This window comes from Engystomops pustulosus, chromosome 2 (assembly GCF_040894005.1).
Source record: "Engystomops pustulosus chromosome 2, aEngPut4.maternal, whole genome shotgun sequence".
NCBI lineage: Eukaryota > Metazoa > Chordata > Amphibia > Anura > Leptodactylidae > Engystomops > Engystomops pustulosus.
Genome location: NC_092412.1, coordinates 58,746,835 through 58,771,795, shown reverse-complemented (window position 1 = coordinate 58,771,795; position 24,961 = coordinate 58,746,835). Strand labels below are relative to the sequence as shown.

The 24,961-nt window shown below is 43.1% G+C and overlaps 1 protein-coding gene across 3 annotated transcripts in view; it reads left to right on the top strand.

Moving 5' to 3' along the window:
• LOC140117746 (TRAF family member-associated NF-kappa-B activator-like) overlaps nucleotides 1-1,749 on the top strand; it is a 70,597-nt gene extending 68,848 nt beyond the window's left edge. For all 3 annotated transcript variants that reach the window (XM_072134768.1, XM_072134766.1, XM_072134767.1), the window contains one exon: nucleotides 1,002-1,749. In XM_072134768.1, the coding sequence (XP_071990869.1) occupies nucleotides 1,002-1,175 (174 nt within the window). In that variant the 3' untranslated portion in view covers nucleotides 1,176-1,749. The remainder of the gene's footprint in view (nucleotides 1-1,001) is intronic.
• The last annotated feature ends 23,212 nt before the right edge of the window (nucleotides 1,750-24,961 follow it).

The window sequence follows — 24,961 nt, the reverse complement described above, 5'->3', positions numbered from 1 at the left end:
TTTTTTTTTACTTTTTTTTATTTATTTTTTTTACTATTTTTCAGACTCCCTAGGGTACTTTAACCCTAGGTTGTCTGATTGATCCTACCATATACTGCCATACTACAGTATGGCAGTATATGGGGATTTTGCATACCATCTATTACAATGTGTACATCGCACATTGTAATAGATAGCCTCGTTCATGACAGCCTCGGATCTTTGTGTGATCCCACGCTGTCATGGCAATGGATCGCCGCTCCCCGGTGACGTCACGGGGAGTGACGATCGGAGCCAAGATGGCGGCGCCCACGCGCCGCCGGCTCTTTAATGCCGCCGGCATAAAGGATTAGCGACGGGCGTTTGCTTCATTATGAAGCAAATGCCCGGTGAGTATGAAGAGGGCTCAGCCCGTGAGCCCTCTTCATACTCCCCCATGCGCAGTAAGACGTAAGGGTACGTCTTATTGCGCTATGGGGTTAAATACCTGTGAAAGCCGTCCAACCGCGAAAACGGTGCAAAGTCTGACAAAAGTGAGCCGCCCCCATGTCTTTTACCATCCACAGACTGTCCAGGAGTTGACTGATGTTTTAATCCAGGTCTGGGAGGAGATCCCTCAGGAGAACATCCCTCATCAGGTGCATGCCCAGGTAGTGTAGGGAGGTCATACAGGCACCTGGAGGCCACACACTACTGGACCTCATTTTCTTGTCTTTAGGCATTTCCACTGAAGTTGGATCAGTCTGAAATGTGATTTTTCACTTTGATTTTGAGTAACATTTCCAAATCCAGACCTCCATGTGATATTCATTTAAAACAGTTTTATGTTTTATTGCTATCAACGCACTCCAATATGTAATTAATAAAGAATTGAGAAAGAAAGTTGTGGTATTTTAGTGTTCCTTTTATTTGAGTAGTATATATATACATACATAAAACATGTCTGCCCATCTCATATCTATCTTGGTTATCTATAACATGCTTATAGATCTCTAACATTTATGTCAATCCTTTCTTTTCAGTCTTCATGGAGTCCAGGCTGTCTGTCAGAAGACTGTCCATTCGGCCAACGCTTTGATGTCAACTCAGATGTTGCACTGACCTCTCAAATATGTGACTTTTGCCAAGCAGTATTTCCAGCGGGAGCAGCAACTGAGGGGGAATTTCTTGGACATCTTGCTGGGCACATCGAGTAAACTGAGGCTTTACTGAGCACTTCCCCCTTCCAATGTCCTAAAACTTTTTCTTCTGCTGTGAGATTTTTATCAAGCAGGGAGAGGGGGAGAACTGAGAGAGCAGAAGTTGCAGCATGTATGGGCTCTGGAAACACCCCCCAGAGCCCTTCTGGCTCATTAACATAATTGTAAACGTTGATTTTAGAAAAAAGGAGGCCATGGATAACAAGATATATAACAGGATTGCCACAGTGACAGTGCCTAGATCTATAATTAAGTGCCTCTGTTTTAATATGCTGGTAGATCATGATGGCAGATTTCCTTTAAAATTTTAAACAATTCACTGTCCGAATCTTGCCACACATTTTACATTGTGTAACTCTGCACTAAAATAACTTTTCTACAGAAACATGAGGCCACTGTTTGCTATTATGAACAACATACATGTGGTTACACCGATCTTCAGGCTAATACAGAACACTTTCTGCAGCTTTGCTGGCATATTCCCTGTAATGAGAACCTGTCAGCAGCCTTCTTAGTATAGAGAAGGAAACTGTACAGACTTATGTAAAGTGAGTTTTATCAATTCAATAAATCTTATTTTTAATTAAAATTCCTACTCATTCCTGCTTTCGGTGGTAGATGCTTCTCAGGTCTGACCACTATCTCTTTGTGCATATTGATGAAAATCTCCACTGGACTTTGTTAATAAATTATTATTTCATCATTTGCCACGATTTATCTGCTCAGCTATGACTGTGAAGTATGCAAATAAGTTTTCCAAGGTGTTAAATGGAAAACAATGCCTCCTTTTGCTACCTTGAAAGGCCGCCCCCTTAGCACCAAGTATGACCTACAAGAGGTCTAAAGATATGGTGTGGGATTAAGCCAAACCAGTATATCTATTCCAACAGAAACAACGCATTGTGAAAAACGCATTGAAATTGCACTGAAAACACGCATGAAAAACTGAGACACTGAACAAACTCTCACTGAAAATTGATTGAAGTTTGTTTAAAAATGTCAGTTTTTCACTGACCAAACCCTGATCGCACCCTGATCAGACTCTGATGGATCTGAAATGCATGTGTGTAAAGGCAACCCTTTTAACATGATATATGAATTTCAAAAATCCTAATGACATTATGCCGGATTAAAACCAAAACACAACATCTATTACAGAAGGAGCAGATTCCCAACTGTAGACAGCACTGTTTGGACCTGCTTGCATCTCTTCAGTACAGTGTAGGGAACTGGTTTGGCTTCTGATCTGTGATATACGGTATATTGGGCTGATCTCTGAAGAAATTAAAAGAGGACCCAGCACTCATCTATTTTAGCGTCTTCCGTTCACAGTGTCATTCAGTGGCAGTATAAGAGTGTGTTCCTTTCTCGCTGTCACCAGGGGGCACTGCACACAGATGTCTGCAGTTTCCATTGAGCTCCGCAAGAGCCTTTACCCTTTTTTGCACAGAGCTTTGCTATGGAGCTCTACAATGTCTTGTGTAAGGATGGAGAAGAACTCCTAATCGTGCACTGACCTCATTTAGGAAGAAGCAGGAACATTACCCAGCACACAGGGTTAAATTACCGGGATGAATATGGATGCCGCTCCTTGTCGGCAGAATCCAGGGACTAACAATGGGGTTCTTTGATGTAGGAAATAGTTGATGGTGTACGTGGACGCTGGCCATTGGAAAGGTCCCGGATGGAATGACAAAATGTATTCACAGCAATAATATGTGCAATATTTTAATGTAAAATATTATGCAAAACTCCTTGCTCAGACTGACCCAAAGAAGATTGCAGCCAACAGCAGCAGCCCACATACAGACCCTTGCGTCTTCCCTGCTTCAGAGAGTTGAATCAACAGAATGTGTGTTTTTCGGACTGTATTGTTCAGACACTTGGGCGTTATATTCAGTTGCGGGGTTCACTGCCGGGAATAACCGTTTTTATATTTTGATAGATCTGGACTTTTTGAGACACAGGGAAACCTAACATGTTCATGATTATTTTTTGTTTATTTTATCACTTTTAGGTTGAATGACAGACCTGGGTGGGTAGCATAGACTCCCAGCAACCTGAGTGAAGTTGGCCTCCCCACTTTGTTCAAATCAAACAAAATTTTGAACTACTAGTGCTACGTTTGTGCTGGTTTGTGCAGCAAAAATTTTCGTTTGTGCCGCTATCATTTTTAATATATTCATACTTTTTTGCAGAGGTCATCAGAGTTCATTTCTTCCAAAGTACAATGGGGCAGATTTACTTACCCGGTCCGTTCGTGATCCAGCAGCGCGTTCTCTGCTCTGGATTCGGGTCCGGCCGGGATTCACTAAGGTAGTTCCTCCGCCGTCCACCAGGTGGCGCTGCTGCGCTGAAGTTTCCCGGAGGCGCGCTGGAATGCCCTGAAATTCACCGGCCTATACCTGGTGAAGGTAAGTGTCATTTTCGCGACACATTTTTTGTCTTAAATGCAGCGTTTTTTTCCGAATCTGTCGGGTTTTCGTTCTGTCACGCCCCCCGATTTCCGTCGCGTGCATGCTAGCGCTGATGCACCACAATCCGATCGCGTGCGCCAAAATCCCGGGGCAATTCAGGTGCAATAGGCGCAAATCGGAAATATTCGGGTAACACGTCGGGAAAACGTGAATCGGGCCCTTAGTAAATGACCCCCAATGTGTTTGCTAGCTCCCCCTGGTGATCAAACCAGGGAATTGTCACAAGGTTTGTTTTTTACCAGTACATCCTAAACACCTCAAACACCTGAACATACCTTAAAAATTATAGCGGCACAAACGTTTGACACCAGTTTTGTTTGATTCGGTTAATGTGGGGGGGCTGCTTGAACTTTTGAACTTTATTTTTTTGTTCATATATTCAAAACAAAAGCAGCACAAACAAAAATTTGCGCAGCACAAACCAGCACAAATGTAGCAGAATTGTTCGGCACCAGTTTTGTTGGATTTGGGCAATGTGGGGTGGGGGGGGGTGGCTGACCTCTGATGACCTCTGGAAACTTTCATTAAAATCTCGAAAACTATGGCGGCACAAACAAAAATTTCTGCTGCACAAACCAGCACAAACATAGCACAAACGCTTGACACCAATTTTGTTTGATTTGAACAAGGTGGGGGGGCCAACTTCACTCAGGTCTCCCAGCAGGGCCCATCAGCTTTATCCCTCCTCAGGTGGCAGATTGCGGACCTTTTTGGGGTGGAAGATCACCGTCAGTAGTACAGACTCGCCAAACGCTGGCAAGTCCATACTACACGAAAAATCAATTACATCGGCGCTTTAAAGGCGTGGGGAGCACTGAGGCTGGAGGTAAGTAGAAGGTTTATTACTTTTGTGGGTGTTATAGCTGTATTTACTACAAATGGGGGGAGGCTGTTTAAATTGGAGGGAGGGTATTTATACTGGGGAGGGCTGTGTATACTGCGGGGAGGCTGTGTACTACTGGGGGGCTGTGTATTATGGGAAGGCTGTGTATACTGGGGGTTGTATATACTGGTGGAGGCTGTGTATTACTAGGCAGGCTGTGTATACTGGGGGGGCTGTGTATTACAGGGGGGCTGTTTATATTGGGGGAGGTTGAGTATACTAGGGGAGGCTGTGCATTACAGGGGGAGGCTGTGTGCTACCTGGGTGGGGGGGCTGTGTTCTACTGGGAGAGGCTGTGTACTACTACAGAGGCTGGATTTTAATTAAAATGGGTGGCCATATATGGAGTACTGTATATCATTTAATTTGGGAGTATGTATAAATGGGCTGTTATAAATAATATAAATAAAATGATTGTGTATATAAATTAGTTGGGTGCTGTAGTTCAGGGGGTCTGGCAGATATAATAATAATATAATTGTGGGTGCTGTAGATACAATAAATAATTTGGGGGACTTTATAAAGGATGTTTTATGTGGGAATAGTGTGTTCAGTCATGTTTTCTATTTAAAAACACACTACATTATATTGTAAGTGACTGTGGCTTTTTTAGGGGCATCGTGTGGAGTTGTGCTGCACGGAGCTGAAGACATTTGACTGTGAATTCAGTAGAGATACACCATGGCCGGGAGAAATCGTAAAGAAGTCCTCTTCCTGATAGAGTAGATTGTTGCCTGCAAGGTACTAGATACTAGATGTCACTAATGTCTGTGTCATTGACTGACTACTAATGTGTGAGGTAGCATAATCTAACATGCAGGGGGCAGCATTTTCAGGCAGCAAAAATGCTAGAATCGGCCCTGACTACCAGCTGTAATAGCAACTGATTGCCCCCCTTCAATGAACTCACACGGGGGAAGGAATGGGAGGGGCACGACGATCCAATTCCAGATGTGTTAGCAGGGGCATTTAAATAGTTTACACCATCTGCAAGTGTTTTATGCAGCAAACACCCACCCTGTTTGGAGAGGGCTACAGCCGTGAGCCCTCTCCATATCTGGGTGGTGGCAAATAAGCCAAATCTACTTCAGTTTATACCTGCAAATTTAATGTATTATAGTAAGTACCGTGTTTTTCAGACTATAAGGCACACTGGATTATAAGGCGCACCATTAATAAATGCCTGCTAAAACATCTAGGTTCATATATAAGGCGCACCTGATTATAAGGATGAATGATTGACCTGTGCACAGTACAAGGCAGCTGTTGTCTGTAAGTACGGTTTATATATAAGGCGCACCTTTTGATTTATAGTCCGAAAAATATGGTATGCAGTGCCCTAGGTGACGAACACCTCTCAGGGCCAAAAGGGCACGGAATAGCAAAAGATGACTAGTAAAAACTGTGTATGAGCTGAATGCTTTTTAATGCCCAAGAATATACACCTGTAGGCTTAAAGTGAAAGCCAGCTCACCCACGTGGAAATCCTATTTTCAAGTGTACAGATCTAACCTCCAGGTGGTAGTGGCGAAAAATAGGTTGCAAATGTTCCAGCTTTTTTATTTAGTCGTCCATAATACAGCACAACACAAATTCAGCATGTTTCAAATGCATCAAATGTTCTTACTCATGAATTACATGAATCATATATGTGCCCTACAGATCTCGGTAATAAAAAGTTTATTGGAGGAACACTTTGAAGGAAATCTATGGAAGTATTCAAAGTATTCAAAGGTAGGGCTCATTGCACACAGTCCGCAAATACCTTGTTTTCTTTAACTGCTAGCTCTTTCCTTCCATAAATTTCAATTGACTAAATATGCAAATGAAGCTGAAGTGCATGGCTTCCCTGTTGTAATCCTGCAAGAAGCCTTTCAGCTGGCACGTAACCAGTAGGTTTGTTCATGACGAACTGACTCGGCAACATGTGCAGCTTGATTTCAGCTAGTAGAAGAAATACATAGATGTAGGAGGGAAGGCACAGGGTAGGCATTGATAGTACAAGGTTACCACCGCTGAATTCCCTGGGACCAGAGTGGCTGGCTGTAGTTGCGGCCTAGTATCAGAAATCTGTCATAGGTGGCTTGGTCCATTAGAACAGGCCTCGACCACGCCCGGCAGGGTGAGCAGGGAGATGCAAGAAGAGAGGGAGGTTTTGGTATAGTGAAGGGATAATGTGTGGGGTAATAGATCCCTGACCAAATGATGAAGAGGAGGCCAGTGGTGTAAGCTACACATCACAAATCACAATTGAACATAGAAACAATAGAGTACAGTCTTTTAAATGAAAAAAAGTCCAAAGAAGCAGCAGGTAACAGGGTGTAAACTTTTCTTCCTGCAGGCACACAAGGTGGTGGATTGGTGGGCTGTGGATCCATAGTTTAGTCAAGTTCCTTAACCCTAGTCTGGTTAAGCCTGGATTAGTTCTGCTGCTTGGGCAGCAAGATGGCAGTCTCCATGGTATTAGTACACAGAGATGCAGACACAAAGGTAGGAGGACACTGAGATGAACTGACCCAGAACCCTGGAATGAGCTCTCATTTATAAACTTTTGTAGAACTAATTCTGAAAGGGAACCTGTCACCACATTTTTTACAAATACAGCTAGTGGCAGGTTCCTTTAGACCCCTAGTAACTCCCTGACACCCTTCTTTTAGGTAAAAATGGATATCCTTACATCTACATAAAATCATAGTTATAAACTTGCCTGGTATCTAGGGATCGACGGAAGCATGGCCTTATGTCATGTGACATGGGTGACATCATCACAGGTCATTTAGCCTCTTAATATTAGCAAACTGTACCCCATGCACATATCTGACCATGTGATTTCATGTGATATGATATGCCCTACATCATGTTAAATTTACTTAAGGGGTCCCTTTATGCCCATTGTCCACAACCTAATTTGTTCCGAGAAACTGGACTGAACCTAGAATCACTGAACTGAACTCAAAATATCCACTCAGTTCAGCGATTCTAGGTTAAGTCCAGTAAATCCCACAAGTGCGCAGAGCTAATTTCATGGATCAAACTGGCTCATGGACAAAGGCTGGCTCTTCCTAAGGCTCCTTTCACACTGATAAGTGCTCGCCCTTCCGTAGCCCGCGCTAGCACACAGCAGCGCGTTGGGGAGGAGAAGGAAAATGGCGCCGCATGGCCTTAAACACTGAGGAATATTGAGCATGCTGTATCTTTTCCCTGTGCATGGTACGTGGAAAAGTATGATACTGCTGCCTCGAGCCAATAATCATCTATGGGGTTGTATATCCTATATACAACCAATGGTTGTCTGAATTCGAGTATAATATTTTAGATTGTGTCAGGACTTTGTCATTCCCTTTTAGAATTCATCTACCTGACTACTTCTGTACAATGAATGAATTAGGAATTATCAGAGTCTGCACTACTGGACAAATAACTATCCTAATTTCTGCCAAAATGAATCCATCAGCCACACTTCCATTGGTTTCATTTTTCATTAAACAAATGTAGGGTATATCTGTAACACATACCGGAGCTAAATGAGCTTTTCTACATGAATAATGACTCCGGTAGAAGCAGCAACACATACATTTATTTCCCCAGGACAAGGTTTACTGTCCTTGAAATTATGAATTCTAGGTTGAAATAGAAACTCCTCGGAGGGATGTGATTGCCATTGCTGGTGACAGTGTGACAAATCGAAATGAGTTTCCTCATCTGTCACAGCTGAAATGTCATAATATTAAATACAAGCAGAAATGCAAACAAAATGTTTTATGCAGAGATATATTATCTATTTGCCTGAACATGCATGCTCAAAGATGTAGCTCAGCACTAGAAGCATCCTACTGCATGCTTAGAAATGACTCCATATATTGTATGCCCCCCAGGTCCGATGCACTCCCTCTTACCCACTTAAATACAAGGAGTGGGGCACTGCCAACCAAGAAATGGGCAATGAAATCTGGCATGAGAGGGTGCACAGGACCATATGATTTAGCCCATGATGTACCAAAAATGCCCATTTGCAAAAACACTGACCTGTCAACAATTTTTATAGATTTATATTATTATTATTATTATTATTATTATTATTTCTAACATGGATTTCTATTGCCTTTAGTGATAAATAATGAACTGGTTTAAAAAAAATTTCCACGGGCCACAGAGCATTAAAAAAAAAGCCCATGTGATAACACACAGAGAAATGGATGACTCAGTGTGGCATCTGTGGAAACCATGAACCATGGGTGTGAAAAACAATGCCAATGTGAAAGACCCCTAAACTAGTTGCTTATGGCTGTGCGACTATATATATAAGGGGAGTATGCAGAGGTCTCACGGGCTGATTCCTCTCCGTACGCACCAGTGTCCACTGTATTGTTCAGCGAGTAACTGCAGCGGGATAGATAAAGCAACACCTAAAAGTTCTTCCAATGGGCACTGCCATCTTGGATTGCCGATTGGTTGCCATGAGCCTGTTTAAGGCTTCCATAGCTGTCATTCATTGACCTGTATTACAGTCTGTCAGAGACAGACTCTAATACAGAAGCAGTATATTCACTATATACTGCAATATAATCGGTATCGCCGTGTCCCAAAATCTCCAATCTATCATAATATAAAAACAATTATTCCTGACGGTGAACCACTTACCGGAAAATGGCTTCCAAATACCTAAATTTACCCTTTTTTGCCATTTTGCAACACGTAAAAATTTTAGTTAAAAGTGATCAAAAGGTTGTACAGTCCCCAAATAGTATTAATGAAAACGCCGGCTTTTTCCGCAAAAAATGACACCTTACACAAGACTGTACATCATAGTATGAAAAAGTTATTGCTGTCCGAATATGACAAAACTAAGAATTTTTTTTTTCACAAAAGATTTACATTTTTTTTTATTATTAAAACATAATAAAACCTATATAAATTTGGTATCACTGTGATCATACCAACCCAACAAATAAAGGTGAGGTGTTATTTGGACCGCACAGGAAAAGATGTAAAAATAAGCCTATAGGAATATGGTACACATGTGTTTTTTTGGCAATTCTACCACATTTGGGTTTTTTTTCTAGCTTCCCTGTACAATGAACAAAATAAAAAATGATGCCACTAAAAATACAAGCCCTCCTATGTCTCTGTAAATGGAAAATAAAAAAGATATGGCTTGTGGAAAGAGGGAAGTAAAAAAAAAGAATTGCAAAACTGGAAAATTGCCCGGTAATTAAATGGTTAAGGTTATAGCAGAACATGTTTTTGAGAAAGCTGACTTGTTTACTACAAGGCCAGACAACCTGACCTTGATATTGACAGGTGCTGCCTGGAAACTTGTTTGCCTCTTTAGAAATTTTCTGTGTCATTGTCATAGAATATTATGGAGACTCAATATAACTCTATAGGAGATTGTTTTGTTATTGTTTGTGTTGCATGACTCTCTGGACTTATTTCCCATTGGGGTGTACCTCACCTTACCCTCCCTTCTGGAGAGCAGCAAGACGTGGCGACACCTCAACAATGTCTAGGAGGATCCAGCATAGCATTGGGGCCATTACAAACCCGGGCACTGTACACTGGAGATTATAATTATAGAAGAGACAATTTCTTAAATGTCAAGGTCAATGTAAATATATGCTTACATAGTAAAATATAGTATTTTAAGCTTATTTAAAAATGTAAATGAGATAGATGAAAAAGAATACTGATCAAAATTAGTTATTTTATTGGTGTAAATTATAGGTGTTACTCTGGCAGATGGTACTAGTTTATTTAAAGGGAACCTGTCACCAGTAACCTCATTTTCACAAAAGACAGGTTGCAGAAGCCCATCACATCTGCAGTGTAAATATGTCTTTCTGCTTTCTCTAAGCCTTTGCATTACAATACAATTGTGTGTCATAACTTACCTTGCACATTGACAGAATCCTCTGTGTAGTTACAGGGGTTGGGCTTTGGTTTGGATGCATTTCAAAAAACAACACGAGACTTGTCTGTGCTGTAGACTCATCAGCCCTCAGCCCCCACCTTTGTGCTCCTGTACAGCTCCTCTCTCCTGCTCCTTCACAGAGTTCACAGCCTGGTGAGTTGACATCAGTGGGAGAGGGAGGAGCTGTACAGGAGCACAAAGGTGGGGGTTGAGAGCTGAGGAGTCTGCAGCATAGATGAGTCACACTATTATATAGTAATGCAAACGGCTTAGAGAAAGCACTTAGGCAGATGTGCACTGCAGGTGTGATGGGCTTTAGTGCTGTGATGGGCTATATTGCAAAGTGAATGCAAGTGTGTATCAAAACATTCTTGAAAGATATGTGCTTTCTCCCTTGTATTCTTCACTCAATCAGCTAGCAATTTTCATGCAGGACAATACCCCTTGTTCACAGCAAAACAGGTAAAGTAGTTCTTTGAAACAGAAAACATTGAAACAATGAAATGTCCAGCCCAGAGTCCTAATCTAGTAAAAAAAACTCTTGAATATCCTTGGTGACAAAGGTGACTAAACCTACAACAGTCACTGAACTGTGGAAGAGATTGTAAGAACGGATCAAAATCACAGCAGAGCGGTGCCAGAGACTAGTGATGTCCTGTGGTCACACATGCACTGAGGTCATTCATAGCAAAGGCCTGTACACTTCCTACTAATTGATGACTGTTATAACCTTGAGAAAATTTTGTTATAATCTGACTGGGAGGTAGTAAACTTAAACACCAATTTTTTTCCCCAATAAGGCACTTTAAAACAGACCCGTAATATTAAACAGAGTTATAAACTCTAACAAACATCCCCACCAAATAAAGGCAATGAGGCTTCCTGTTGGGTGTAAAAAAGGTCACAGCTATTTATTAACAATTTAACAAAACTCCAAAATTAAACGGCACTATTATGATGTTCCTTCTTTGTGCCAAAAAACCGCAGCTGCCCGAAGCGGTTTGCTCGGCCGGACTCCCGGCCAACACTGCGTCTTCCGGGCAAATCTCGTTCCAAATCTCAAATCTCCACCAATCTCTTCCATTTTTCCGCCAGCTGTGACTTCACCGTATGGAACACAAAAGAGACATCAAAAACACCAAACAATAACAGTAGGGAGGGAGGGAGGGAGGGACAGCTTCACCGGTGGCGCGGGCAAGAGGAAGCAGCACGCCCCAGGCACCAGCTTATAAACCCAAGGGGAGGGGCAACCACAGGGAGGGGGAGGAGAATCCCAACAATTGAGCCCTACACCCCCTTAAAGTGCAAACACACACTAAACACTTGAGTGCAACTCCTGGACACCCCCAGTCAGAGGGCACCCTCCATATTCAGTCGGGGGTACCCTGCATTCTCTGTGCTACAGTCATTGATGTTGTCTAATTATGTTCATCACATGTTTTGCAAAACAAAGGTTTTATGTTGATTTACTTTAGTTATTTTGTAAAACACTGTTCTAGGGGCATGGTGTACTTTCAAAAAATCCATTGAATGTTGATCAATTTAGATTACATTATTTTTGGAAAAAATCAATTGATCGTACAATGTTCTTTAATTTTGATGTCAAATGTGTATATACACTGTACAAGTGTATAGGCTTATACTGGTAGACAGGTATACTTTTGCCTCTGTCTCCTAAGGCGGGGATAAAAATCCACAGCAATCTGCACTTTTCCATCCTGTTTCCTGTTGGAAAATCCAGTGTATCCTCAGTGGAGGCAATAAGAAACTAGATGGATACCACTGTATGGCATCCATCCATGGCCTCTGTTGAGCAAATGCTGTGAGCGTTTCCCTGGTGAAGTAGCTGTTTATATAAGGACAGTTATATCACTGGGGAGACATCCTGAACATTGGCGACAGTAAAACTCTGGCTGCTGCCTATGTTCACTCCTCCCACTTTCAGAGAGGAGGAGCTGAACGTGTGGATGAGTATACGGGCGGATATGCTTCTGTCCATTTAATGTACACAAGAACAATCATGCCATGAAGAAAACAATAGTCATATCAAAAACTACAGTCATGCCATTCCAAAAACGACATCTTCATCAGAAAATGGAAAAACACTCTTACGAATTGACATTAAAGCTTAATGTACTAACCATAATGTAAGTTATATATACTATTTTATTTTATTATAATATAATTGACACAAACATATTTCACATGCAGTATGCGCAGATTTTCTGGCATTAGACCAAACAAATTGGGGGTTATTTACTAAGGGCCCAAATCGCTCTTTTTCGTCGGGTTTCCCGAAAATTACCGGTTTGCGGTGAATTGCCCCGGGTTTTTGGCGCACGCGATCGGATTGTGGCGCATGCATGCGACAGAAACCGGGAGCGTGGCCGTCGGAAAACCCGAAGGATTTTGAAAAACGAGGTATTTTTTTTAAAAAAATGTGTCGCTTGACACACACTTACATGCACCCAGGATAGGATGGTGAACTCCGGCTGACCTCTGCGCAGCAGCGACACCTGGTGGACATCGGGCGCACTACCTTAGTGAATCGCTGGAAGACCCAAATCCTGAACGGAGAACGCGGCGCTGGATCACGACAGGACCGGGTAAGTGTATGTGCCCCATTGTTTATTTAAAATTTCCTATTTTCAATTCCAGTTATTGTGCAGGGCAGATATTTCAATCAGGGAAGTCATCAGTTCAGTATAAGTACGCTGCCTTGGAATCATCTTTGTCTTTGCCCTAACCTTCATGCCTCAAATACAGGTCCTTACTACAACCTGCCGGCTCCATCTCAAGAACTTATCTTGCATTTAACCATTTCTCAATCCAGGATCTAAAAATTACTAGTCCATGCTCTCATCATCTCCCACTGGGACTACTGCAACCTTCTTCTCTGTGTTCTCCCAGCTTTAACGCCCCTCCATTCTATCCTAAACTCTTCCGGCTAATCCATCTATCTCCTCGCTTCTCCTCTGCCTCTCCTCTCCCCAGTCTCTCCACTGCTTTCCCATTGTACAGCGAATTCAATTTAAAATACTAACCATGACTTACAAAGCCGTCCACAACCTGTCACATTCATCTCCACTCTTTTACCATCTGCTCTCTCACTGACTTCTCCCGTGCATCTCCATACTCTGGAACTCTCTACCAAAATGTGTCAGACTGTCCCCCACTCTCCAAACATAATCTGAAAACCCACCTTTTTAGGATCACAATACACAGTAACTGCTCTGCTCCCTCACCTTATGTCTCCATCTACTCTCCTGTATAGATTGTGAGCCCTCACATGCAGGGTCCTTCTTCTACTTGTCTCCTGATCACTGTAGTTTAGTATTTGCAGTTGTTCTTGTCTTAATGTAATGTATGTGAAACCCTTACTGATTGTTCAGTACCATGGAATTAATGGTGCTTTATAGATAAATAATAATATCTAGTGACTCGCAAAATAGAAATTTGGACAATTGCATGATAGCAGTAATAGCAGGTAACCTCTCATATACCTCAGTATTAATTTGGAGTTCTACAATAAACAGTGCCCCATTAGGTTACATAGAAAGGGTCATTTACTTTGCCTTGTTTACCATCCTTCTGCAACTAAGAGACATACAAGTGTGATCTCATTATAACTATACACTGCATAACACAGTGCCACATTGACAAACACAATCACCATTATCTCATTCAATATAATCTCCAGTTATGTTTTCTCAGGTTTTGTGTAAAGTACATCTCAGTCACTTATAATTGCTTTATCACTATGGCAACTTCAGTAGCTTCTTAAATGTGGCAATACCATATATAATGAGAGAATGATTTTCCTGTATCTCTTATGCTGATTTTCAGAGTACAGAAGCTCATTGACCTATCAGATTATATAATAAATCAATGGAAGGGTGAACGGTGAGTTACAACAGCTAGGTCACTACTACCCATCTTCAAATGACTGCAGAGAAGAAAGATTACACATTATGTAATGCTAGAAACGGCGTTATTGCTCACTTTCAGACTGATTTCTGAAGTTTGTTGAAGTACACTTTAAAGAGGACCCACCAACTCATCACATCATTAAATAGGTGTCACTTTCTTCTGATTCTGGAGTGATTGCCATATTTTTCTTAAACCTCTGCCTTTCACATGATTTTCTGCACCCAATATGAGGTGGATCTTTTCTGTTAGAAGGTTGGTTTTGGGTTGCTCACAGCAGCAACATTTTCAGACAATTTATCTTAGAGGAGTTGTAGTACAAAAGATAAGCATTCCTTGCCCAAAGCTCCCCAGCTTTGGGAAACAATGGGGCACATTTACTTACCCGGTCTGGAGGAGATCCCGAAAGTGCATTGTCAGACGATAATGTACTGTGCCGCGATTCACTAAGATTGTGCACCCAATATCCTGTAGGTGTCCCTTCCCCGCTCAGGCCCACCGGAGTTCACCATCTTCCTCCCGGTGTATGTAAGTGCATGTCTTGCGACACAATTTAAAGTTAAATCCCGCGGTTTGTCCGAATAAGTCCGATCGTTTGATGGCCCACCCCCCCCATTCCTGTCACCTGAAAGACGGTGCCGCTGTGCCAAAATCTGATCGCGTGCGCCAAAATCCCCTTCTAAATGCCTGTCCTAGCGGCGCAAATCCGAAAACGTCAGAATATCTGACTAAAGTGAGGTCCGCATGACCCTTAGTAAATAAGCCCCACTATCTGATCATTGGGAACCCTGGTGTTTGGCACAGCAGGTGCCATGATGAATGTACAATGATGAATGCTTGCAGTTCATACCCAGTTCACAGAAAGTACATAATACCATCTTCACTGAGCACTGGACCACTGACATTCTTACATTAATACCAAGATGTACTGTCACAGATTTACTGACAATGGGGCACATTTAGTTACCTGTCCGGAGGAGTTCACAGAAAGTGCATTGTGCGACAATCATGCACTGTGCCACGATTCGCTAAGATTGTGCACACGTTATCCTGCATGTGTCGCTTCCCCGCTCAGGTCCGACAGAGTTCACCTTCTTCTTCCTGGTGCATGTAAGTGCATTGTCTTGTGACACAATTTCGACGTTAAATCCCGCACTCAGTTTGAACCAGTCAGATCGTTCGACGGCCCAAAGACTTCTGTCGCATGAAAGCCAGCGCAGTCGCTACAATCAAATTGCGTGCGACACAATCCCCTTTTAAATACCTATCACAGTTGCGCAAAACCCCAAAACACCGGAAAGTCCAACAAAAGAGCGTCTGCAGACCTTTAGTAAATAAGAAGCCCCTATGTGTTTACCCAGAGGCACCAGTGAATATTGATCCTATTTCTAAGCATAAGCGATTTTTTTCATTTTTTTTAACAGCACATATAGGAAAACTTTTGTTGTTATTGTTGTTGTATAATAAATATGACAATAAATAAGACACAACCACAAGACAATTATTTCGATGAAATGTGAATGATTATCGTTGCAGAACTGTTAGAACAAGCAGTTGTGGAATTAGCAGCTTGGTGGCATATCCTGGGATGATCGCTGTAGCCTGCACAACAGATCATTAGTCTCCTTAATTTGTAGCTACACTTCTGTGGAACTAGTGCCAACAGTGTACAAACAGAAAAACACTGAGCTGTATCTGCCAGAAAATCGTATTAGTAACACATATTAGCCTTAAATACACATTGAGCATTGCCCCTCTAATTAATCTCTATAAAAAATACAATTTAGATATACATTAAAGGGATCATGAATTAATTTCCTGTTAGCAGAAGAGTCCATCAATTCAATCAATTACCCATTACCACCAGTCTAACTGTACTCAGATTCTCAAGACTAGGGGTAGGCTGCATGTGCCATGGATAACACCCTTTAAGCATCTGCGTACAGTAGAGGTTCACCCCTTCCTAATAATATGCCTTACATTCAGATTTACCAGAGATATGGCCTTGAATCATATCTCCCAACCTCTTTAGTGCTATAGAGAGGACACATGTGTGACCAGCTGCTCTGTTCATTTGGGGTTCACAGGACCCACCACCCAATAGCGGCACTCCCTACTGGATTACATGGAGCGGCATCTTGGGGCCTCATTGATAAAACTCAGACTGGCCGTGACCCAAGAATGGACTGTGGAACACCGGTTCCCAAGCTACGGCCAAAGAATTTAAAGTTTTTAAAAAACAATTCTTTACTTACCTGCGGCTTCTTCTCACCGCCGCACCATCTTCTTCACAGCCTGCGCGCTCACTATGTTGTCACGCGCCCGTGACACCATCTGCTGTGGACATTAGGGGGCTCTGCTGTTGATATTTTATTGAAGGTGGGATCTGCTGTGGGTATTACATTTTAAAAGGTAGCGGCTGCATTTCCCACCCAAGGCTTATACACTAGTCAATACATTTTCCCAGGTTTTTTTGTGGTATAATGAGATGTCTTTGCTTATACTCAGGGATATACGATATGTAAATGTTTTCCTCATAGTGAAAAGGCCAAAGACAGAGGGACATTTCAGGTGTATGGGGTTATAGCCCCCTTCTTATAAAGCCAACAGAAAAAGGGGCACTATCAGCCTCCATTTTCCTGCAGGAAAAGGGGCATTTTATTCCAGGGGCTGCATTATATGGCAGGGAGCATGGGTGACTGACTTCTCTATCAATTTTTTGATCATGCGGGTACAACAGATGTATAATGGACCCATTTCCTCGTGATCCGTGGGTAAAGATGCTACACTCATCCTATGAACTATTCTGTAAGTAGTTCTCAATAAACTAAACACTTGCCTATTGCGTATTAGCAATTCTTGGATGTTCCAGGGATGTTTTCTACACTTTTGCCCCTTAATTTATTGTTTTTTACACAGTTTCAAAGAGTTTTACATACTATGGAAAACTGGAAATATGTTAGAGCGGACAATAGTAATGATGCATATGAAGCGCATCCCCCTGTGAGAGGACGGCTTCTAACGTTATATAGGCTTGAGAATAAATACATATTGATGTATGCAAAATCACCAATACTTATATCTGGAAATGGTTATGCCTTGAGAACAAGCAGATGTTGATAAATGCCCGATCTCAGAAATGTATGGCTGCTGACGTATATGTGTAACGTAGAATTGTTACTGAAGTGATAGAAGCTTGGGAATAAGCCAAATGTTGATATATACATAAGGGCCAACATTTAGAGCTGGAAACGATTACATACAAAGTAATCATACAAAGACGTCAGAGTAGCCACCATCAGCATCAACATCCATAATAACTCATTACTGAAAGCTATCAAATCTCCTGTGACCAATATGGGAGAATAAAACACAAGCTCTACATTGATGGAATATTATCTGAGAGTTTCACAGGGCAGGAATGCCCTAATAAACAATTACACAAAGCTTCCAGGCTCCTAAAGCAAAGCCACCAACACAAACCTCTGATGCAAATCCAACAAGGTACCTACGTATAGTTTGTTAAAAAAAATCTACCATCAAAAGCTAGCGTGATAATCCAGGGACACTTATTATAGATCCAGACACTGTTTTTATCTTTTTGGATTTGTTATTCATGACCTTCTTCCTTCTAAAATCAACTTTTAAAATGATGCTTTCAAGCCAGAAAAACTGTAGCTTCACAGGCTTTTACAATGTACAATAGCACTTTCCCCTTCCACTGTGTGTAACTACAGTAGGTGGGGGTGGAGGCAGGTGCTGAGGGAGCAAGGGAGAACATTGTAACAACCTGTAAAGCTATCGCTGTGGTGGAGCTCTTCTGGCTCATTGGCATAAATTTTAGAAGGAAGGAGGCTATGGAACATTTCAACACAGACATCGCCAGCATTGACACACACACACATCTGTGCAACAAATCGTACACATGTGCAGACTTTCTGCACTTCAAATTTATGCCTTCTCGCAAAACATGTCTATTTCCCTTAACTAATATCCTCTTTCTCTTATAATCCTTAAAGGATCATCGATACTTTTCATTCCTTACTAACACCAAAGGTGCAGCCATCCGTCACGGACCTTGGGGATGAAGATCTGGCCACCTACTTTAAAGACAAAATTGACCGCATTTGCCGGGAAATAATTTCCTAATCCACTAACTCCATTCATCCCCGACCCTCCTGTACCTCACCCTGTTCGCTCTCTTCCTTTGACACAGTCGCAGATGAAGAAGTGTCCAGGCTCTCCCCACTACTTGCATCAGTGACCCCATCTTATATTAGTCTGATGCATTTTTTTGGCTGTATTTTACTGACTTTATGGACACATTGGGGCAGATTTACTTACCCGTTCTGTTCGCGATCCAGCGGCGCGTTCTCTGCGGTGGATTCGGGTCCGGCCGGGATTCACTAAGGTAGTTCCTCCGCCGTTCACCAGGTTGCGCTGCTGCGCTGAAAAGCATCGTTCCGCACTGGAATTCACCGGGCCGGACCAAGTGAAGGTAAGCGCGTCCCAAGCGACACTTTTTTTGTTTTAAATGCGGCGGTTTTTCCGAATCCGTCGGGTTTTCGCTCAGCCACGCCTCCCGATTTCCGTCGCGTGCATGCCAGCGCCGATGCGCCAAAATCCGATCACGTGCGCCAAAATCCCGGGGCAATACAGGGAAAAATCGGCGCAAATCAGAAATATTCGGGTAACACGTCGGGAAAACGCAAATCTGGCCCTTAGTAAATGACCCCCATTGGGTTGTTTGCTCAAATTTTTGCACCTTTTCAAGCAGTGTGCTGGAGTTCACCGTGTAGCAGTTGTCAGGATCTGAGGTAGTGGATCCTCTGTACCACCGCATGTGAAGGCGTATGCCGACACCTGGGAGTGGAGTCTAAGTGGCACCTGGTTTTCACCAGAGCCCGCCGCAAAGCGGGATGGACTTGATGCGGCAGGGTACCACCAGATCGCTCCACAGGCGGTGGCAACCAAGGCGTGGTACAGTCATGAGGCAGAATCGTGGTCGGGGACAGGCAAGAGGTCAAGTCAGGCAGCACCGGATCAACATCAGGAACAAAGCAGGCGGTCAAGGCAGCCAGCAAGGAGTCAAAGTCACGAACGTAACTGGGGTCACAACGGGAAATCAGGCACAAGGCAATGAAACAAGCTTTCTCTGAGGCACGAAGCACAAAGATCCGGCTGGTAATTCCTGGACATGGCCAGAACCAATAAGCGGTGCGCTGGACCTTTAAATCTTCAAGCGCCGGCACAGGCATGCCCTGGGTGGCAGGAGTAGCCAGGGCCAGATTAAGGGTCTCAGTGGTATGGAGCACCTCATTTAGGATGGGGCCCCCCCAGCTCTGCAGCCGACGTGGGGCCCCCTACCACAACGATATAAGTAAAAAGATACCACATAGTTATACTGTTTCAAAGCTCTAGAGATATTAGAAACCAAAAAATACTATTATAAAATAATGATACCACCATACTGTTACCAATTAAAAGTACCATAAGACCAGTATTCCAAACAATAGCGCTACAATATCCAAATAATCGCTCCAAACTGCGACCCACAGCATCACCACAACATAAAGAAAATACCAACATCCTGATAATGAGCACAAGACTCTATACACAGACCGGTATTACCAATAATTTACCACATAGAAACTCCATTTACTGATGATCTTTGCAGCCATATTGTTATTATACAAACACCACTGAGCAGAGAACAATATCACTAATGACACCTTTGTACAAGCCCAAATAATAACATTACATCCTGATTATCACCACTACATAATAACCGAATAATACTGCAATAATATATAGTAACCTACACACACAGACCAGTATCTACCAGCATATAGTGACCATATAGTAGGATATACCAGTCCTGTACAGAGGCCGCAGTGTCATCCAATGACTTACAGGTGACGTCCCTCATGTTGTCTCTTCCCTTCTTTCTGATCTTCCAGGAGACTTCTTCCATCCATGACTCATCTCTGCAGGTTTATAAAACAGACATGGTTGGCATCATCCTATATACTCCTTACACCTGACCCTCAAATACAAAAATGACCACACTGTACCCCCACATATATCATATATACCCCTCACACCACAACTGACCACACTGTGCCCCCACATATATCATATATACCCCTCACACCACAACTGACCACACTGTGCCCTCACATATATCATATATGTCCCTCACACCACAACTGACCACACTGTGCCCCCACATATATCATATATACCCCTCACACCACAACTGACCACACTGTGCCCCCACATATATCATATATACCCCTCACACCACAACTGACCACACTGTACCCCCACATATATCATATATACCCCTCATACTACAACTGACCACACTGTGCTGCCATATATATCATATATACCCCTCACACCACAACTGACCACACTGTGCCCTCACATATATCATATATACCCCTCACACCACAACTGATCACACTGTGCCCCACATATATCATATATACCCCTCACACCACAACTGATCACACTGTACCCTCACATATATCATATATACCCCTCACACCACAACTGACCACACTGTGCCCCCACATATATCATATAAACCCCTCACACCACAACTGACCACACTGTACCCCCACATATATCATATATACCCCTCACACCACAACTGACCACACTGTACCCCCACATATATCATATATACCCCTCACACCACAACTGACCACACTGTACCCCCACATATATCATATATACCCCTCACACCACAACTGACCACACTGTGCTCCCACATATATCATATATACCCCTCACATCACAACTGACCACAATGTACCCCCACATAAATCATACCCCTCACATCACAACTGACCACACTGTGCCCTCACATATATATCATATATACCCCTCACATCACAACTGACCACACTGTGCCCCTACATATATCATATATACCCCTCACACCACAACTGACCACACTGTGCCCCCACATATATCATATATACCCCTCACATCACAACTGACCACACTGTACCCCCACATAAATCATACCCCTCACATCACAACTGACCACACTGTGCCCCCACATATATCATATATACCCCTCACATCACAACTGACCACACTGTGCCCCCACATATATCATATATACCCCTCACACCACAACTGATCACACTGTACCCCCACATATATCATATATACCCCTCACATCATAACTGACCACACTGTGCCCCTACCTATATCATATATACGCCTCACACCACAACTGACCACACTGTGCCCCCACATATATCATATATACCCCTCACACCACAACTGATCACACTGTACCCCCACATATATCATATATACCCCTCACACCACAACTGACCACACTGTACCCCCACATATATCATATATACCCCTCACACCACAACTGATCACACTGTACCCCCACATATATCATATATACCCCTCACACCACAACTGATCACACTGTACCCCCACATATATCATATATACCCCTCACACCACAACTGATCACACTGTGCCCCCCACATATATCATATATAACCCTCACATCACAACTGACCACACTGTGCCCCCCACATATATCATATATACAGTATATAGTATACAGCCAGCCCCCAGTAGTATACATCCAGCCAGCCCCCTGTAGTATACAGCCAGCCCCCTGTAGTATACAGCCAGCCCCCTGTAGTATACAGCCAGCCAGCCCCCTGTAGTATACAGCCTGCGCCATGTAGTATACAGCCAGCCCCATGTAGTATACAGCCAGCAAGCCCCATATAGTATACAGCCAGCCCCCTGTATGCCAAGCACATTAAAAAAAACTTAATTCTCACCATCCGGCGATACTCACTCACTCCCAATCCTTGGTGCGGCTCCTCTTTTTTCTTCTATTTGCTGTAACAGTCGTCAGAGTCGTGTCCATGCGATCTGCTGGCCGGTGCACACTATGATGCAGCGACACTGCCGCATCATAGTTTGCGCCAGCCGGCAGGTCGCATGGTCGCGACTCTGATGGATACAGAAGAAAGAAGAGGAGCCGCGCTGAGGATCAGGAGCTGCGCCAAGGATCTGGGCGCTGGAAGGTGAGTATTACGTTTATTTCTTTTAATTGACTTGTGTATAAGCCGAGGTGAGGTTTTTCAGCACATTTTTTTGTGCTGGAAAAACTCGGCTTATACATGAGTATATACGGTATATATGTTGCCCCCCCAATTAATGACTTAATTTTTATTGCCCCCTTTAATTAATTAATTTACCTATTTATAGCCCTCTCTATTATACAGTGGTGCCCCATGATTTTTAGATGCTGGTCACCTCAAGTAATTATTTAAAATACATTTACTTAATGTACTGCCCCCATCAATGAATTATCTAATATACTGCCCCCCCCCTCGCCTTGTGAACTATTTGTGATCCCTCTTGATAAATGCTTAACAGCTCCATGCCGTAATGGTACAGCACGGAGCGCTAAGAATCTAATATACTAGAATGAATACTGGAATAATAATACTAAATTATTTGATATGTCCCCCCCCACAATGAATTATATGATATGCTGCCCCCCCCCACAATAAATTATATGATATGCTGCCCCCCCACAATGAATTATATGATATGCTGCCCCCCCACAATAAATTATGATATGCTCCCCCCCACAATGAATTATATGATATGCTGCCCCCCCACAATGAATTATATGATATACTGCCCCCCACAATGAATTATATGATATGCTGCCCCCCCACAATGAATTATATGATATACTGCCCCCCACAATGAATTATATGATATGCTGCCCCCCACAATGAATTATATGATATGCTGCCCCCCCCACAATAAATTATATGATATGCTGCCCCCCCACAATGAATTATATGATATGCTGCCCCCCCACAATAAATTATGATATGCTCCCCCCCACAATGAATTATATGATATGCTGCCCCCCCACAATGAATTATATGATATACTGCCCCCCACAATGAATTATATGATATGCTGCCCCCCCACAATGAATTATATGATATACTGCCCCCCACAATGAATTATATGATATGCTTCCCCCCCACAATGAATTATATGATATGCTGCCCCCCCACAATGAATTATATGATATGCTGCCCCCCCACAATGAATTATATGATATGCTGCCCCCCACAATGAATTATATGATATGCTGCCCCCCCACAATGAATTATATGATATGCTGCCCCCCCACAATGATTTATATGATATGCTGCCCCCCCACAATGAATTATATGATATGCTGCCCCCCCACAATGAATTATATGATATGCTGCCACCCCACACAATGAATTATATGATATGCTGCCCCCCCCAATGAATTATATGATATGCTGCCCCCCACAATGAATTATATGATATGCTCCCCCCCCCCCCACACAATGAATTATATGATATGCTGCCCCCCCACAATGAATTATATGATATGCTGCCCCCCACACAATGAATTATATGATATGCTGCCCCCCCACACAATGAATTAAATGATATGCTCCCCCCCCACAATGAATTATATGATATGCTGCCCCCCCACAATGAATTATATGATATGCTGCCCCCCACACAATGAATTATATGATATGCTGCCCCCCCACACAATGAATTAAATGATATGCTCCCCCCCCACAATGAATTATATGATATGCTGCCCCCCCACACACAATGAATTATATAATATGCTGCCCCACACAATGAATTATATACTATGCTGCCCCCCACACAATGAATTATATGATATGCTCCCCCCCAATGAATTATATGATATGCTCCCCCCCCAATGAATTATATGATATGCTGCCCTCCCACAATAAATGATTTCATGTTCTTCCCACCGACCACCAAACCCCAAATGAATGCTTTTATACGATAAGCCCCCACCATGTTTTTACTGCTGTTTGATTTAAAAAACAAAACAAAAAACTTATACTCACCTCTGGCTCCGCAGCTTCTATCTTCTTGCCGCGTCCGGGCAGGAAGGTGTGCGCGGCCGCGTGATGACGTCATCACGCGGCCGCGCAGCCTAGTTCATGGAGCGATGTGCGCCGGGGTTGTTCTTCCGGCCACATCGCTCCAGTAATAGTGCTCGAGCGGCCGGAAACGGCCGCATCGAGCACTATACAGGGATGGGCAGGAGCTTCCTGTCCGGACGGACGGAGGCCCCTGCCCGACTGCCGAATACAGGGTCGGGGCCCGTCGGTAGGCCCAGCAGGAGACTGAACATTGGCGCTATTGGAGCGCCAGGCCGGGGGCCCCCAAACAACAAATCCGGATCCGGGGGCCCGGCGCTAGCGCTCCAATAGCGCCAATGATGATCCGGCTCTGGGAGTAGCAGGAGCCTGGTGAGGAAAGGACATGCGGGGGGAGCTGGGGGCCGCAGAAGACACCCATGACAGCAGTAATCCTGGATTGCGCCTAATTTGTCTTTGTATTTCTCCTGGTTCCTAATGTTTGCAACTAAAAGGGCCAAAATAATTGCAGAAAAACACTCCAGTCCCGATCATGCATAAGAAAGACAATGGTATGAGTTGCACAAAAAATTTAGCCATTTTTTTAAATTTGCACC